The sequence below is a fragment of the Salvelinus alpinus genome, chromosome 17, assembly GCF_045679555.1.
Source record: "Salvelinus alpinus chromosome 17, SLU_Salpinus.1, whole genome shotgun sequence".
In the NCBI taxonomy this organism is placed as follows: Eukaryota; Metazoa; Chordata; class Actinopteri; order Salmoniformes; family Salmonidae; genus Salvelinus; species Salvelinus alpinus.
This window is the reverse complement of record NC_092102.1, coordinates 9,706,278-9,725,205: the sequence shown is the minus strand read 5'-3', so window position 1 is coordinate 9,725,205 and position 18,928 is coordinate 9,706,278. Positions and strand designations below refer to the sequence as shown.

The following is an 18,928-nucleotide window of genomic DNA, read 5'->3' as shown; positions in this document are numbered from 1 at the left end:
CCTTCTGATGTCACTGCAAGTTTCAACAGAGATATGGAATTATCCTGCTAATACTGTATTCTTCGAATCTCTATTCACAAATCCATCACCGTGGGGGAAAACACTGGGGGCAGGCAAAAGAAAGTAGTTTTACACGCTGCATTATGCACATTTCCACTCTGTGCAAATTGAACGGACAAAATGTTATAATCTAATCTACGTTCAGATTATTACTGGAATGTAAGGCTTTTATGAATGTCCTTTCTTTATTAGAATGTTTGTGCCAATAACACCAATCAACTGCATTATAGCTAAAATTCAACCAGTAAAAATACATACCATAGTTAAGGCTAGGGTTAGGGTATGGACGTCCCAAGGATCCCAAATAGCACTGGGCCAGCAACATATAGGCGTAGAAGCACATTCCGGAGGGGTGTGCGGCGGGAGAGGGGAGAAAACGCTTTGCCGGGGACCGCAGCAAGGCAAATTGGTGCTGTTACGTCGTCGCGGAAACGGCTAAACGTAATCTAGCGACAAATCAAGGAGCCAATAGTAGATCTCACTGAAAAATATTTGGCAATACTGTTGAAAAATTCATTCTGGGGACGGGACGGACATAAATGAGCAGTTCCACGTTGTAGCTACTCACATCGCGGAGGCGAACCTGGGGGAATAGCTACATTGAATTTGCGAAAGAATTGAGAGAAACAGGTAGGCTAACGGTAGCTATGCATTTTCTGTATTTTTTTGTTTGCATTTTTGCCCAGGATAGCTATCCAACCTTCTCTTTGTAGCTGATTTGTTTATTCTGTTCAGTGGCAAGCTAGCAAGATAGTTCTTATTAAGGTAAATTAGAGACATAACGTTAAGTGTACAAGCATGTAAAGTATGATTTGCACATGTAAAATATGAGTTGCACCTATATAATCAGTTTTGTAGTGGCAAAAAATATTAGCAAACATTTAACTTATTTTGAGAATAAATGCAACAACACTTTCAAGCAATGGTCACTACTTTTTTTTCTGCAGTAACGTTAAGCAATTTTCAGATCTGCTGAGCACAAACTTGAACCTTGTGAAAATTCTGTGAAACTTCCTGCGCGCGTTTACTGTGAGCGCAGAGGCTGTACCCGCTTTAAGTTAGTTTTAACAGTGGCCAAGTAGGCTACTGTGGCTAATTGATCATAATATAGGCCTACCAGAGTGGCCTACCATAAAAATAAAAAAAATGATGAAAATGCATCCCATAGCATTTTAAAATGTAAATGGCTGTTCAATCATTCAGCCTACAGTAGTCGTCAATGTGTGGCGTTCGATGTAGGTCTACATTCCATAAGACATTTGAGAAAAAAAAACATGCAGGGTTTAACATTAACCTGTTTATCAACTTGTCCTTCAGACAAGGAGGTGACAGAAAAGGATGTTTGATTCAAGAAGCCACTTTTTCAAAATAAAATACATTATTATTCCAATACAATTACAGAGAATCAGACAAATGGTGCTACCCTTAGGCTTGAATAAGCTAAGTAGCTAATAGCCTGTCTCAAAATACAACATTGCCCCTTTAAGACAAAAGCTCTTTACTTGACTGGCTATTCAAAAATGTCTAAAAATGTACACGTGTTGTGGTCTTGTAGGCAGCAATCACTCCCCTATTACTGACTACAAATATACTATAACTGGGCTAATAACTCACTAGCAAAGGATAAGAACAAAATGTGCACACGTGACTACATGCTGCTCTTGTTTTGATCTCAAAACAAGCACATCTACTAAGAACCACAGTTGTAAGTTCAAAGTAAAGGGCACAGATCCATATATGGCAATGGTCTATTTGCATATAGGTCTACTGCAGATTGGTAATGCTGACCGGTCTGTGTAGAGTATGGGCTGAATCAAAACTACATTTGCCGATGTCAAATCTGTTTTGGCACTAATTTAGCGACTAACCTGTGGCGAAAGTTTTGTAGTGGTAAAAAAAATAATAATATGCAAGCAGCAAATTTGATGTAAGTTTACATTTACATTTAAGTCATTTAGCAGACGCTCTTATCCAGAGCGACTTACAAATTGGTGCATTCACCTTATGATATCCAGTGGAACAACCACTTTACAATAGTGCATCTAACTCTTTTAAGGGGGAGGGGGGGGTTAGAAGGAATACTTTATCCTATCCTAGGTATTCCTTAAAGAGGTGGGGTTTCAGGTGTCTCCGGAAGGTGGTGATTGACTCCGCTGACCTGGCGTCGTGAGGGAGTTTGTTCCACCATTGGGGTGCCAGAGCAGCGAACAGTTTTGACTGGGCTGAGCGGGAACTGTACTTCCTCAGAGGTAGGGAGGCGAGCAGGCCAGAGGTAGATGAACGCAGTGCCCTTGTTTGGGTGTAGGGCCTGATCAGAGCCTGAAGGTACGGAGGTGCCGTTCCCCTCACAGCTCCGTAGGCAAGCACCATGGTCTTGTAGCGGATGCGAGCTTCAACTGGAAGCCAGTGGAGAGAGCGGAGGAGCGGGGTGACGTGAGAGAACTTGGGAAGGTTGAACACCAGTCAATTAATGGAAAAGTTGAAGGCAGATTGTTGTATTTTCTGGAACAAAAGGTTCTAAGTCTATACCCGAGTGGATTCAGAAAAGGAAGGACTACCCTTAATGCATTGGTTACAGTTAGTACTGAGTTGACCAAAGCTTTGGCAAGGAAGGAAGTGATATCAATAGTATATTTTGACATTGAAAAAGCATATTATACAATGTTATGGGAAGGCCTACTGATGAAATGGAAAGGGTATTAGTGGGTGAATGCACAACTGGATTATGGATTTCTTATTTGACTGAACCTTCCATGTCAGGATGGGATCAGAGTTATCAAGAGAATACGAGGTGGAAAATGGAACTCCACAAGGTAGTGCTATTAGTCCTATCTTATTCACATGGATGATTGATGATACTGTATCTTTGGGGATATCGGACAGGGTATAGGGGCGGCCTTATATGCAGATGGTGGTGCCATTTGGAAAAGAGGGAGAAATATTCCTTATGTAATAGAGAAAATGCAAGGTGCTGTTGTAGCAGTAAAATAATGGTCCTTATCATGGTGTTTCAAGTTATCTGTGTATCTATATCTTTCCACATGTTGTTTGCTAACAAAAAGATGAAGGAAGATGTCAGTGTTCGATAATATGGAGAACGAATGGAAAGGGTAACAGAATTGAAGTATTTGGGGCTATGGTTTGATGAAAAGCTTACATGGAGACGTTATATTACCTGTATTGAGACTAAAGGTAAGAAGGTATTACATCTTATGAGGACAATAGTTGGGCTTGATTGGGGGGCAGATAGGCAATCTTTACTGAATATTTATTGTACTTTGATGAGATCGTCCGTAGATTATGGGCGCTTTGAATATGGTTCTGCTGCTTTTACATCGCTGTTGTGCCTTGATAGGATGCAAGCAAGGGCACTCAGGATGTGCACTGGTACATTTTAGAACTACACCGTTTGAGGCTTTACAAGTAGATACTGGGGAAATGCCTCTATCCCTTAGATGAGTTAAGCTAGCTCTGGCATACTGGGCAAGACTGAAGTGTAGTACGGTAGATCATGCTGCACTGACAGTATTGGAAGACTGCTGGGAATAATGAACGATATCTAAAGAGGTGTTTTGGCCCAGAGATTGGGAAAAGGGTTGATGAATATGGACTCAGGGACCTTGTTATAGGGCCATCTGTATGTAACAGTTTAACTTTAGTCCGTCCCCTCGCCCCGACCCGGGCGCGAGCCAGGGACCCTCTGCACACATCAACAACAGTCACCCACAAAGCATCGTTACCCATCGTGCCACAAAAGCCGTGGCCCTTGCAGAGCAAGGGGAACCACTACTTCAAGGTCTCAAAGCGAGTGACGTCACCGATTGAAACGCTATTAGCGCGCACCACCGCTAACTAGCTAGCCATTTCACATCGGTTACATGTAGCAATAGGAAATGTGCCACTGTGGTTTTATACAAGACCACATGTTAATCTACTGTAAGCCTGATCGAAGAAAAGAAACAGTGGTGTGAAGAAGATAGTGTAGGAACAGTAGTGGATCAATATGTTAGTATTCAGTTTGATTCTTGCCTTGATGTGTGTACAGATGGTTCAAAGGATCCCGTGAACTGGAAGACCGCAGGTGTGTTTATTCCTGAGTTGGATGTTAATCTATGCTGGAGACTATCAAATTATCTATCTGTATATTCAACAGAAATGGTTGCAATAATTGTTGGATTGCAATAGGAGGTGCAACCAGGAAGAGTAGTAATATGTTGGGATTCTGCGTCAGTTCCTGTAGTTTAAGATCTGGAAAGTCAGAACGTGAGGATTTATGGTTAAAAAATAATGATGCTGTTGGGCTTACAAATAAATGGTATAACAATTAAGTTCTGTTGGATTCTGGCGAATACAGTTTATGGAAATTATATAGTAGATATAATAGCAAAAAAAACTGGGGAAATAATATTGTGGATATACAGGTGCAGTTGGGGAAATTAAAACATTGATTTGGAAAAATGTATTAGATTGCTGGCAGAGATAATGGGATAAAAGTAGTAAGGGCTGACATTTCTATAGTACAAGGAAATCTGTACGGGAGATGGTGTCATATAATGGGAACAGAAAGGGAGAGGTTGTTTGATAGGGTCAGAGGTTGGATGGAATGGGAATTATGTGGTATTTTGGATGGGGATGATGGTAGTAGTGAGGTTTGTAGGGAATTCTTTTATTCAGGGTTAGTTAGGTTGTGACCGGCCTCTCACTCCAGTACAGTAGGTGGCGGTGTATGCACCTGTCAGTTGGTTGCGATCTGCCAATAAAAATGTAACGCAGAGAAGAATAAGAGAGCTCTGGTGGGCGGGCATATTCTCCTGACCAATAAGGTGAGGTGTTGTCATTCTGGAATGTGCTTTCAAACAGGGTGCTAGGGTTCTGGTCTGGAAGCACGTTTTCCACTGTGCTAATATGGATCAAATGTGTTAAAATTACTAAATGATATTAACTGAATTTGAAAGCTACAGAAAGGCATTGCCTCCTCTTAATCGAAATAACATGGCTGGTTAGCTAGCTAGCATTACAGCGTTCTGGCTAGCCTGTATCCAGTGGTTCTTACATTGTGTAACAGAGCAATAGGTCTAGCTATGTACTTTTCAAATGCTTGAGACTAACATTAGTTTAGGAAATAATTGTTTGCTCTGTGTATATTTGGTTTGTAGACAGTTGGTTGGCTTTGCTAGTTAGCAAGCTGAGATCTATGCTCAAGTTGGCTAACATTAGCTAGCTTGCTAATGATGTTTTGAAGAGAAAAGGCTTGCTCCCTGTAGAATCAAGACGAGGGGATGGGAAAGAAGATTAGGAGATTAGACGATTTGGCTGTTGCCCAGACGAGATGAGAGCAAACTGCTACAGCTATATAAAAAAAAATGATTAGATACCTAGATGTCAAACCAAAAAATGTCTATCATTGTAATTGGCTTGCTATTTGAGCTGCATTTCCTGTAAATGTGATCTAATATTATAGCTAGAACAACATCAACTAGCTAGCTATCTCACCCAAAGCAGGCTTTTCTCCTCCTCGCCGGTCTGCAGATGCATGACTACATGGTCATGTTGGGGCTGTAACATTTAATGGACATTGCACTACAACAACAACCAGCTAGCTATGTCAGATAGACATTTTCAGGAAAAGCAGCTCATATAGCAAGCCAATAAAATGTATATCATTGCATTTGTGCTTGGTGGTTTGAGTCTTTGAATATTTTTAGGGCCTTTGTCTGACACCGCCTGGTATAGAGGTCCTGGATGGCAAGGAGTATGGCCCCAGTGATGTACTGGGCAGTACGCACTACCCTCTGTAGTGCCTTGCAGTCGAATGCTGAGCAATTGCCATACCAAGCGGTGATGCAGCCAGTCAAGATGCTCTCAATGGTGCAGCTGTAGAACTTTTTGAGGATAAGAGGGCCCATGCCAAATATGTTCAGCCTCCTGGGGGGGTAGGGGCATTGTCAGCTGTGTTGGTGTTTAGATCATAATAGTTCCTTAGTGATGTGGACACCAAGGAACATGAAGCTCTTGACCTTCTCTACTACAGCCCTGTCGAAGTGAATTTCGGCATGTTCGACCCTCCATTTCCTGTAGTCCATGATAAACACCTTTTGTCTTGCCCATGCTGAGGGAGTTGTTGTTGTCCTGGTGCCAGACTACCAAGTCTCTGACCACCTCCCTAATAGGCTGTCATCATCGTCGGTGATCAGGCCTGCCACCGTTGTTTTGTCGCCAAACTTAATGATGGCGTTGGAGTTGTGCGTGGCCACACAGTCATGGTAGGGAGTACAGGAGGGGACTGAGCACACACTCCTGAGTGGCTCTTGTGTTGAGGGTCAGCGTGGCAGATGTGTTGTTGCCTACCCTCACCACCTGGGGGTGGCCATCAGGATGTCAAGGATCCAGTTGCAGAGGGAGGTGTCCTAAGCTTAGTGAGGAGCTTGGAGGGCACTATGGTGTTGAACGCTGAGCTATAGTCAATGAACAGTACTCTCACGTAGGTGTTCCTTTTGTCCAGGTGGGAAAGTGTGTCTGGGATGATGGTGTGAGCCATGACCAGCCTTTCAAATCATTTCATGGGTACAGATGTGAGTGCTATGGGGCGGTAGTCATTTAGACTACCGCCCCGTGGCTTTCTTTCTAAGGGCTATGGTGGTTTGCTTGAAACATGTGGGTATTCCAGAATGGGTCAGAAAGAGGTTGAAAATGTCAGTGAAAATACTTGCCATCTGGTCAGCACATGCACTGCGAATGCGTCCTGGTAATCCATCTGGCCCTGCAGCCTTGTGAATGTTGAACCTGTTTGAAAGGTCTTACTCACATCGGCTACGGAGTGCGCGATCATACAGTCGCCCGGAACAGCTGGTGCTCTCACGCATGGTTCAGTGTTGCTTGCCTCGAAGTGAGCAAAGAAGGCATTGAACTCTGCTGGTAGACTCGTCACTGGGCAGCTCTTGGCTGGGTTTCCCTTTTGTAATCTGTGAAAGTTTCCAAGCCTTGCCACCTCCGACGAGCGTGAGAGCCAATGTAGTAAGTTTCGATCATAGTCCTGTATTTACGCTTTGCCTGTTTGATGGTTCGTTGTAGGGCGTAGTGGGATTTCTTATAGTGGGCGTAGGGCGTAGTGGGATTTCTTTGCTGCAGGAGGGACTGGTGCACTTAACAAAATAATGGCATCATGAGGAGTGAAAATTATGTGGATATATTGAAGCAACATCTCAAGACATCAGTTAGGAAGTTAAAGCTTGGGTGCAAATGGACAATGACCCCAAGCATACTTCCAAAGTTGTGGCAAAATGGCTTAAGGACAACAAAGTCAAGGTATTGGCGTGGCCATCACAAAGCCCTGACCTCAATCCTATAGAATAATTGTGGGCAGAACTGAAAAAAAGCGTGTGCGAGCAAGGAGGCCTACAAACCTGACTGTTACACCAGCGCTGTCAGGAGGAATGGGCCAAAATTCACCGAACTTATTGTGGGAACCTTGTGGGAGGCTACCCAAAACGTTTGACCGAAGTTAAACAATTTAAAGGCAATGCTACCAAATACTAATTGAGTGTATGTAAACTTCTGACCCACTGGGATTGTGATGAAATAAATAAAAGCTGAAATAAATCATTCTCTATACTATTATTCTGACATTTCACATTCTTAAAATAAAGTGGTGATCCTAACTGACCTAAGACAGGGAATTTTTACTGGGATTAAATGTCAGGAAGTGTGAAAAACTGAGTTTAAATGTATTTGGCTAAGGTGTATGTAAACTTCCGACTTCAACTGTATATTATCCATATGCTTGTTCAGCCATGACTCAGAGAAACATATAAGTATATTACAGTTCTTAATGTCCTGTTGATAGGATGGTCTCATTCGGAGCTTGTCCAGTTTAGTCTCCAGCGATTTCACTTTCACCAATAGAACAGAGGGTAGAAGCGATTTTATTATTTCGCCGTCATAGTCGCACCGGGGTGCCCACATGCCAGCCTCTACAGCGCCTTCTACGAGTGTCTGGGATTCGGGCCTGGTCCGGGATAATCAATATGTCTTTCGCCTCCGACTCATTGAAGTAGAAGTCCTCGTCCAAATGGGGTTAGTGATAGCTGTTCTGATGTCCAGAAACTATTTTTGGTCATAGGAAACAATGGTGGAAACTTTATGTACAAAGAAAATTAAGATCAGCATTTATTCTCAAAATAAGTTACATGTTTGCAAATATTTTTTGCCACTACAAAACTGATTATACTCATATTTTACATGTGCAAATCATATATTCTTGTACACTTGTCTCTAATTTACCTACATACATTCTGTTCAACAACAGCTAGCTAGCAAGCAGTGTTGCATGCTGGCTAGCATGTCTTTCACGTTTTCACCAGGAATGCCCATTTGTGTGTGTGAGAGTGAAGATCTCTCTCTCTGTTTAAGCACACTCAGGACAGTTTGGGAGTCAAACATTGTTTTTATTCTGCAGCAGCATGGTGAATGATGTGCAGAGAGTCGACGACACCTGGCGAACATGCACCAAAAGCGACTCGAGTGGCACGAGCAACAGCGGCGGCGAGAGTTCCAAGGAGAGCTCTCGCTCCTCGACGCCTGTGTTGGCTGCCTATCGCACGGAAAGGCTATGGGACAAGATGCGCCGGCGGACAGAGTCAGGCGACCACTGGTTTTCCCTAGAGTTCTTCCCCCCTCGTACTGCCAGTGGGGCTGTCAATCTCGTCTCTAGGTCTGTAGCTAAAACTCATTCGCCGTTGGCTTGTTCTAGCTAGTAACTCAAAACGAGGTCAGAGTTTGACATTAGCAGCTAGCTGCACTAGGAACGGACAGGGTTCCCGTGTAGATTAAGACACAGCGGAGCCCGCGCGAGATATGGCTTGGAAAATGTACCTCGATCCAGGGATGAGAAATGCATTGTACTGCGAATTGTCCCATTATCCCAACTGTTACACCGAGAAGATTGTATAACTGATAGTTTTTAGCAGTTGTTCAATATTCTCTGTAACAGTTGGGATAATCGGACAATTTCGGAGTACACCGTATTTCTCATTCCTGGATTGAGGTACGTTTTCCGAGCCATATCTTGCGCCGGCTCCACGTTGTCTTAATCTACACAGGAAGCCTGTCCGTTCCTAGTGCAGCTGTAAGCAAGTGGTTTGGATCTGCTCGCTATACTGCTAACTAACTACTTACTTTTAGCAACACTAGTATTTACACACTAGCATTACTAGGAATTAGCTTGCAAAAAAACGGAATAGTCTGCCGGAATAGTTTACTTACTCTCCCGATTGTCTGTAGGATTGGTCCTTATGCAGGAGGGAAATTGAGAAAAAACATCTAATAGAACATACATTAAACAGACTTTCCAAACGTTGGTCTGTTGTTGACCCAATTTCTCTACACTTACATCATGAATGTGTGCCATACATGCACAAAAAAAGCAAGGACTTGTGAGGGACTTTATTTTGACATGAGGTAAGCAGAGAGGATTTGACCTAGTTGAGGAGTTGCTGCATGCATCTACAACAGATCCACGTTTGGAAATTCTGTTTAATTATATGCTAAAAATACATGTTTTTTTTCTTCTCAAATTCATGCATAACATTTAAGTCATTTTTTAGCTGACGCTCTTATCCAGAGCGACTTACAAATTGGAAAGTTCATACAAGTTCATACATATTCATCCTGGTCCCCCCGTGTGGAATGAACCCACAACCCTGGCGTTGCAAGCGCCATGCTCTACCAACTGAGCCACACGGGACCAACACATAAGGACCAAGCCTACAGACAATCGACATTTGAAATGGAAATGTATTGAACTTCCGGTGGACTATTCTGTTTTTTTGCCAGCCAATTCCCAGCAACGCTAGTGACGTGTAAATACTAGTTGCTAAAAGCAGCTACTAACTAACCACATCTTCTCTCTCCCATTTTTCCCATTCAGATTTGATCGCATGGGCTCTGGGGGGCCCCTGTTCATAGATATTACCTGGCATCCGGCGGGGGACCCAGGTTCGGACAAGGAGACCTCCTCTATGATGATTGCCAGCACAGCGGTCAACTACTGTGGCCTGGAGAGCGTCCTGCACCTGACCTGCTGCAACCAGACCAAAGAAAAGATCACTGGGTACCTGAGCAAAGCCAAACACCTTGGCCTGAAGAATATCATGGCTCTAAGAGGAGGTAGGGCCACATCGAGTAGTAGACCTGTGCCTACGTTGCACATAGGCACAGGTCTAAGGGCAGTTGTCATATTTTCCTCTTAACGGTTAAGGTTAGAATTTGGGTAGGGTGAGCTGATCCTAGATCTTAGGGACAACCCTGCTCTTCTACCCAGAGCATGGTTAGTCTATTGTAGGAGTGTTTGTGTGTGCGCTTTGGTATTGTATTCCAATAGCCTGAGGGTCTGCCTGATATTTTTTTTAATGAAGTGAATTCCTGTGCACATGTGCAAAAATGTTTGTTCATATTGCTGCTCATGGCCATGTCATATCGCTCACAATTACAGCCTCATGCATCGCTCTCACTGCAATTTTTTTGGTTCACATTGTGGCTTGTGCTAAAATCATATCGTTGAGTCTCAGTTTAACCCTTATTTATCCAGATTTTTCTCATTGAGAAGAAGCGTTTTTCAAGAGGGACATGGAAACTACACTACCCGTCAAAAGTTTTAGAACACCCGCTCATTCAAGGGTTTTTCTTTATTTTTACTATTTTCTACATTGTAGAATAATAGTGAAGATATCAAAACGATGAAATAACACATGGAATCATGTAGTAACCAAAAAAGTGTTACACAAATCAAAATATATTTGAGATTCTTCAAATAGCCACCCTTTGCCTTGATGACAGCTTTGCACACTCTTGGCATTCTCTCAACCACATTCACCTGGAATGCTTTTCCAACAGTCTTGAAGGAGTTCTCACATTTGCTGAGCACTTGTTGGCTGCTTTTCCTTCACTCTGCGTTCCGACTCATCCCAAACCATCGCAAATGATAGGCCCACTAAGCCCAAACCAGATGGGATGGCGTATCGCTGCAGAATGCTGTGGTAGCCATGCTGGTTGTGTGCCTTGAATTCTAAATAAATCACAGACAGTGTCACCAGCAAAGCACCTCCACACCATAACACCACCTCCTCCATGCTTTACGGTGGGAAATACACGTGTTCACCCACACCGCGTCTCACAAAGACACGGCGGTTGGAACCAAAAATCTCCAATTTGTACTCATCAGACCAAAGGACAGATTTCCACCAGTCTAATGTCCATTGCTCGTGTTTCTTGGCCCAAGCAAGTCTCTTCTTCTTATTGGTGTCCTTTAGTAGTGGTTTCTTTGCAGCAAATCGACCATGAAGGACTGATTCACACAGTTACCTCTGAACAGTTGATGTTCAGATGTGTCTGTTACTTGAACTCTGAAGCATTTATTTGGGCTGCAATTTCTGAGGCTGGAAAGTCTAATGAACTTATCCTCTGCAGCAGAGGTAACTCTGGTTCTTCCTTTCCTATGGCGGTCCCCATGAGCGCCAGTTTCATCATCGCGCTTGATGGTTTTTGTGACTGCACTTGAAGAAACTTTCAAAGTATTTCAAATTTTCCTCATCGACTGACATGTCTTAAAGTAATGATGGACTGTCGTTTCTCATTGCTTATTTGAGCTGTTCTCGCCATAATATGGACTTGTTCTTTAACCAAATATGGCTATCTTCTGTATACCCCCCCTACCTTGTCACAACACAACTGATTGGCTCAAACGCATTAAGATGGAAAGAAATGAGATGGAAACAACTGTTCATTGAAATGCATTCCAGGTGACAACCTCATGAAGCTGGTTGTGAGAATGTCAAGAGTGTGCAAAGCTGTCATCAAGGCAAAGGGTGGCTACTTTGAAGGATCTGAAATATAAAATATATTTTGATTTGTCTAACACTTTCTTTGGTTACTACATGATTCCATATGTGTTATTTCATCGTTTTGATGTCTTCACTATTATTCTACAATGTAGAAAATAGTACAAATAAATGAAAAACCCTTGAATGAGTAGGTGTAATAAAACTTTTGACCGGTAGTGTATACTGAGCAAAAATATAAACGCAACATGTAAAGTGTTCGTCACATGTTTTATGAGGTGAAGTAAAAGATCCCAGAAATGTTCCGTATGCACAAAAAACTTATTTTGCTCAAACTTTATGCACAAATTAGTTTAAGTCCCTGTGAGTGAGCGTTTCTCATTTTCCAAGATAATCTATCCACCTGACAGGGTTGACATATTTTAAGAAGCTGATTTAAACAACATGGTCATTACACAGATGCACCTTGTGCTGGGGACAATAAAAGGCCCCTCTACAATGTACAGTTTTGTCACGTATCAAGTTTTGAGGGAGTGTGCAATTGGCAAGCTGACTGCAGAAATGTCCACCAGAGCTGTTGCCAGAGAATTGAATGTTCATTCCTCTACCATAAATGTTGTTTTAGAGAATTTGGCATAATGTCCAACTGGCCTCACAAGCGCAGACCACGTGTAACCACTCCATCTCAGGACCTCCACATCTGGCTTCTTTACCTGCAGGATCGTCTGAGACCAGCCACCTGGACAGCTGATGAAACTGGGTTTGCACAACCAAAGAATTTCTATACAATCTCAGAGAAGCTTGTCGTCCTCACCAGGGTCTTGACCTGACTGCAGTTCAGCATCGTAACCGACTTCAGTGGGCAAATGCTCACCTTCGATGGACACTGGTACGCTGGAGAAGTGTGCTCTTCACGGATAAATCCCGGTTTCAACTGTACCGGGCAGATGGCAGACAGCGTGTATTGCGTTGTGTGGGCGAGCGGTTTGCTGATGTCACCGCTGTGAACAGAGTGCCCCATGGTGGAGGTCGGGTTATGGTATGGGTAGGCATAAGCTACGGAAACAATTGATTTTGTCGATGGCGATTTGCATGCACAGAGATACCATGATGATGAATGATATTTATCAGATTAAATTGCGGGTGTAGCGAAATGCTGGTGTTCCTAGCTCCAGCATTTTTATTTATTTCACCTTTATTTAACCAGGTAGGAAAGTTGAGAACAAGTTCTCATTTACAATTGCGACCTGGCCAAGATAAAGCAAAGCAGTTCGACACACAACAACACAGAGTTACACATGGAGTAAAACAAACATACAGTAGAAATATAAGTCTATATACAATGTGAGCAAATGAGGTGAGATAAGGGAGGTAAAGGCAAAAAAAGGCCATGGTGGTGAGGTAAATACAATATAGCAAGTAAAACAGTGGAATGGTAGATTTGCAGTGGAAGAATGTGCAAAGTAGAGAGAGAAATAATGGGGTGCAAAGGAGCAAAATAAATAAATACAGTAGAGGGAGAGGTAGTTGTTTGGGCTAAATTATAGATGGGCTATGTACAGGTGCAGTAATCTATGAGCTGCTCTGACAGCTGGTGCTTAAAGCTAGTGAGGGAGATAAGTGTTTCCAGTTTCAGAGATTTTTGTAGTTCGTTCCAGTCATTGGCAGCAGAGAACTGGAAGGAGAGGCGGCCAAAGGAAGAATTGGTTTTAGTGGTGACCAGAGAGATATACCTGCTGGAGCGTGTGCTACAGGTGGGTGCTGCTATGGTGACCAGCGAGCTGAGATAAGGGGGGACTTTACCTAGCAGGGTTTTGTAGATGACCTGGAGCCAGTGGGTTTGGCGACGAGTATGAAGCGAGTGCCAGCCAACGAGAGCGTACAGGTCGCAGTGGTGGGTAGTATATAGGGCTTTGGTGACAAAACGGATGGCACAGTGATAGACTGCATCCAATTGATTGAGTAGGGTATTGGAGGCTATTTTGTAAATGACATCGCCGAAGTCGAGGATAGGTAGGATGGTCAGTTTTACAAGGGTATGTTTGGCAGCATGAGTGAAGGATGCTTTGTTGCGAAATAGGAAGCCAATTCTATATTTAACTTTGGATTGGAGATGTTTGATGTGAGTCTGGAAGGAGAGTTTACAGTCTAACCAGACACCTAGAATATGTGGACAACTACAATTACCTAAGTCAGAACCATCCAGAGTAGTGATGCTGGACGGGCGGGCAGGTGCAGGCAGCGATCGGATGAAGAGCGTGCATTTAGTTTTACTTGTATTTAAGAGCAATTGGAGGCCACGGAAGGAGAGTTGTATGGCATTGAAGCTCGTCTGGAGGGTTGTTAACACAGTGTCCAAAGAAGGGCCAGAAGTATACAGAATGGTGTCGTCTGCGTAGAGGTGGATCAGAGACTCACCAGCAGCAAGAGCGACATCATTGATGTATACAGAGAGAGTCGGTCCAAGAATTGAACCCTGTGGCACCCCCATAGAGACTGCCAGAGGCCCGGACAACAGGTCTTCCGATTTGACACACTGAACTCTATCAGAGAAGTAGTTGGTGAACCAGGCAAGGCAATCATTTGAGAAACCAAGGCTATCGAGTCTGCCGATGAGGATGTGGTGATTGACAGAGTCGACAGACATGGCCAGGTCAATGAATACGGGTGCACAGTATTGTTTCTTATCGATGGAGGTTAAGATATCGTTTAGGACCTTGAGCGTGGCTGAGGTGCACCCATGACCAGCTCTGAAACCAGATTGCATAGCGGAGAAGGTATGGTGGGATTCGAAATTGTCTGTTATCTGTTTGTTTACTTGGCTTTCGAAGACCGTAGAAAGGCAGGGTAGGATAGATATAGGTCTGTAGCAGTTTGGGTCAAGAGTGTGTCCCCCCTTGAAGAGGGGGATGACCGCAGCTGCTTTCCAATCTTTGGCAATCTTTGGGTTGCAACAATTTCGGCAGATAATTTTAGAAAGAAAGGGTCCAGATCGTCTAGCCCGGCTGATTTGTAGGGTTCCAGATTTTGCATCTCTTTCAGAACATCAGCTGACTCGATTTGGGAGAAGGAGAAATGGGGAAGGCTTGGGCGAGTTGCTGTGGGGGGTGCAGTGCTGTTGACCGGGGTAAGGGTAGTCAGGTGGAAAGCATGGCCAGCTGTAGAAAAATGCTTATCGAAATTGTCAATTATAGTGGGTTTATCGTGGTGACAGTGTTTCCTATCCTCAGTGCAGTGGGCAGCTGGGAAGAGGTGTTCTTATTCTCCATGAACTTTACAGTGTCCCAGAACTTTTTTGAGTTTGTTGCAGGAAGCAAATTTCTGCTTGAAAAAGTTAGCCTTGGCTTTTCTAACTGCCTGTGTATATTGGTTTTTAGCTTCCCTGAAAAGTTGCATATCACGGGGGCTGTTCGATGCTAATGCAGAACGCCATAGGATGTTTTTGTGTTGGTTAAGGGCAGTCAGGTCTGGAGAGAACCAAGGGTTATATCTGTTCCTGGTTCTACATTTCTTGATTGGGGCATGCTTATTTAATATGGTGAGGGAGGCATTCAAAAAAAAATAACCAGGCATCCTCTACTGATGGGATGAGATCAATATCCTTCAGGATACCCCGGCCAGGTTGATTAGAAAGGCCTGCTCGCTGAAGTGTTTTAGGGAGCGTTTGACAGTGATGAGTGGAGGTCGTTTGACCGCTGAACCATTACTGATGCAGGCAATGAGGCAGTGATCGCTGAGATCTTGGTTGAAAACAGCAGAGGTGTATTTAGAGGACAAGTTGGTTAGGATGATATCTATGAGGGTGCCCGTGTTTACGGCTTTGGGGTGGTACCTGGTAGGTTAATTGATAATTTGTGTGAGATTGAAGGCATCAAGCTTAGATTGTAGGGTGGCTGGGGTGTTAAGCATGTTCCAGTTTAGGTTGCCTAGCAGCACAAGCTCTGAAGATAGATGGGGGGCAATCAGTTTACATATGGTGTCCAGAGCACAGCTGGGGGTAGAGGGTGGTCTATAGCAGGTGGCAACGGTGAGAGACTTGTTTTTAGAGGTGGATTTTTAAAAGTAGAAGTTCAAATTGTTTGGGTACAGACCTGGATAGTAGGACAGAACTCTCCAGGCTATCTCTGCAGTAGATTGCAACACCGCCCCCTTTGGCTGTTCTATCTTGTCTGAAAATGTTGTAGTTGGGGATGGAGATTTCAGAATTTTTGGTGGTCTTCCTAAGCCAGGATTCAGACTCGGCTAGAACATCCGGGTTGGCAGAGTGTGCTAAAGCAGTGAATAAAACAAACTTAGGGAGGAGGCTTCTAATGTTAACATGCATGAAGCCAAGGCTATTACGGTTACAGAAGTCATCAAAAGAGAGCGCCTGGGGAATAGGAGTGGAGCTAGGCACTGCAGGGCCTGGATTCACCTCTACATCACCAGAGGAGGAGTAGGATAAGTACAGACAAAGGTATGGTGGTTTACAGTGGAGGTAAACCTAGGTATTGAGTGATGAGAGAGATATTGTCTCTAGAAACATCATTGAAACCAGGTGATGTCATCGCATGTGTGGGTGGTGGAACTGAAAGGTTGGATAAGGTATAATGAGCAAGGCTAGAGGCTCTACAGTGAAATAATCCAATAAACAGCAATGGCCAAGGTATATTAACATTAAGGCGAGGCATATTTAGTCGAGTGATCATAAGGGTCCAGTGAGTAGTGAGGTTGGTTGGGGTAACGGTGATTCAGACAGCTAGCCAGGCCATCGGTAGCAAGCTAGCATAGGATGGAGGTCTGTTTTTAGCCACCTCGTGCGTTTCCGTCGAAAGATTAGTGGGGTTCCGTGTGGTAGAGTGGATCAATCCAATTGGTAAAATAGATATAGTTATAATGACCCAAGAAAAAATTGTACGATAGACCTATTCAGATAGCAGCCGATAAGACAGCTAACGATTAGCGGGTTGCAGATGGGCGTTCAGGTAACGTCGCAACAGAGGGGCCAGTTGGATAACTCCCTCGGGCAGATAACGTCGGTAGTCCAGTCGTGAAGGCCCGGTGGGGCTCCGCATTGGCAGTAAAACGGGTCCGGATAGGTGATTGTAGCCCAGGAGTGGCTGAATGGAACTCTTCAGCTGGCTAGCTCCGGAATAATTGATGTTTGCTCCGGGACCGACGTAAGCCAATAGCCACTCGGATAGCAGCTAGCTAGCTGCGAGATCCAGGTGTAAATGTCCAGAGCTTGCGGTTGAAATCCGGGGATATGAAGAGAAAATAGGTCCGGTATGCTCTGGTCTGAGTCGCGTTGTACAAAACTGCCGATAGCTTTTCGAGCTAAAGGATAGCTGATGACCACAAACCGTGGTTAGCTGAATACTAACGTTAGCCAGTAAACTTGCTAGCTTCTGGTTAGCTTCTGGCTAGCTTCTATTGTGGATTTCAGATTTGAGGTAAATAATACTTTTTAAATTTAAATTGGTGAGGCGGGTTGCAGGAGAGTGTTTTGAAGTTGAGTTTTTGGAAAATAAAATATATAAAAGATATGCGAAGAAAGACGTAAATATATATATATATACACGGGACACGACAAGACGAGGACAAAGGACGTCTGACTGCTATGCCATCTTGGTATCATAAACAATGCAGTAGTATCTAACAGTTCACAACAACGCACATTTAAAGTGGCATTGACTGAAATAGAGTAGATTACAGTATATACAGTGGGGAGAACAAGTATTTGATACACTGCCGATTTTGCAGGTTTTCCTACTTACAAAGCATGTAGAGGTCTGTAATTTTTATCATAGGTACACTTCAACTGTGAGAGACGGAATCTAAAACAAAAATCCAGAAAATCACATTATATGATTTTTAAGTAATTCATTTGCATTTTATTGCATGACATAAGTATTTGATCACCTACCAACCAGTAAGAATTCCGGCTCTCACAGACCTGTTAGTTTTTCTTTAAGAAGCCCTCCTGTTCTCCACTCATTACCTGTATTAACTGCACCTGTTTGAACTCGTTACCTGTATAAAAGACACCTGTCCACACACTCAATCAAACAGACTCCAACCTCTCCACAATGGCCAAGACCAGAGAGCTGTGTAAGGACATCAGGGATAAAATTGTAGACCTGCACAAGGCTGGGATGGGCTACAGGACAATAGGCAAGCAGCTTGGTGAGAAGGCAACAACTGTTGGCGCAATTATTAGAAAATAGAAGAAAATAGAAGAAGTTCAAGATGATGGTCAATCACCCTCGGTCTGGGGCTCCATGCAAGATCTCACCTCGTGGGGCATCAATGATCATGAGGAAGGTGAGGGATCAGCCCAGAACTACACGGCAGGACCTGGTCAATGACCTGAAGAGAGCTGGGACCACAGTCTCAAAGAAAACCATTAGTAACACACTACGCCGTCATGGATTAAAATCCTGCAGCGCACACAAGGTCCCCCTGCTCAAGCAGGCGCATGTCCAGGCCCGTCTGAAGCTTGCCAATGACCATCTGGATGATCCAGAGGAGGAATGGGAGAAGGTCATGTGGTCTGATGATTCAAAAATAGAGCTTTTTGGTCTAAACTCCACTCGCCGTGTTTGGAGGAAGAAGAAGGATGAGTACAACCCCAAGAACACCATCCCAACCGTGAAGCATGGAGGTGGAAACATCATTCTTTGGGGATGCTTTTCTGCAAAGGGGACAGGACGACTGCACCGTATTGAGGGGAGGATGGATGGGGCCATGTATTGCGAGATCTTAGCCAACAACCTCCTTCCCTCAGTAAGAGCATTGAAGATGGGTCGTGGCTGGGTCTTCCAGCATGACAACGACCCGAAACACACAGCCAGGGCAACTAAGGAGTGGCTCCGTAAGAAGCATCTCAAGGTCCTGGAGTGGCCTAGCCAGTCTCCAGACCTGAACCCAAAAGAAAATCTTTGGAGGGAGCTGAAAGTCCGTATTGTCCAGCGACAGCCCCGAAACCTGAAGGATCTGGAGAAGGTCTGTATGGAGGAGTGGGCCAAAATCCCTGCTGCAGTGTGTGCAAACCT

At 43.9% G+C, this 18,928-nt stretch overlaps 1 protein-coding gene across 2 annotated transcripts in view; it reads left to right on the top strand.

Moving 5' to 3' along the window:
- The first annotated feature begins 409 nt into the window (after positions 1-409).
- LOC139542088 (methylenetetrahydrofolate reductase (NADPH)-like) overlaps positions 410-18,928 on the top strand; it is a 35,620-nt gene continuing 17,101 nt past the window's right edge. The window contains exons 1-3 of one of the 2 annotated variants that reach the window (XM_071347119.1): positions 410-690; positions 8,516-8,770; positions 9,986-10,224. In XM_071347119.1, coding sequence (XP_071203220.1) covers positions 8,520-8,770; positions 9,986-10,224 — 490 coding nt within the window. In that variant the 5' untranslated portion in view covers positions 410-690; positions 8,516-8,519. The remainder of the gene's footprint in view (positions 691-8,515; positions 8,771-9,985; positions 10,225-18,928) is intronic. The other variant, XM_071347121.1, reaches the window with a different exon arrangement.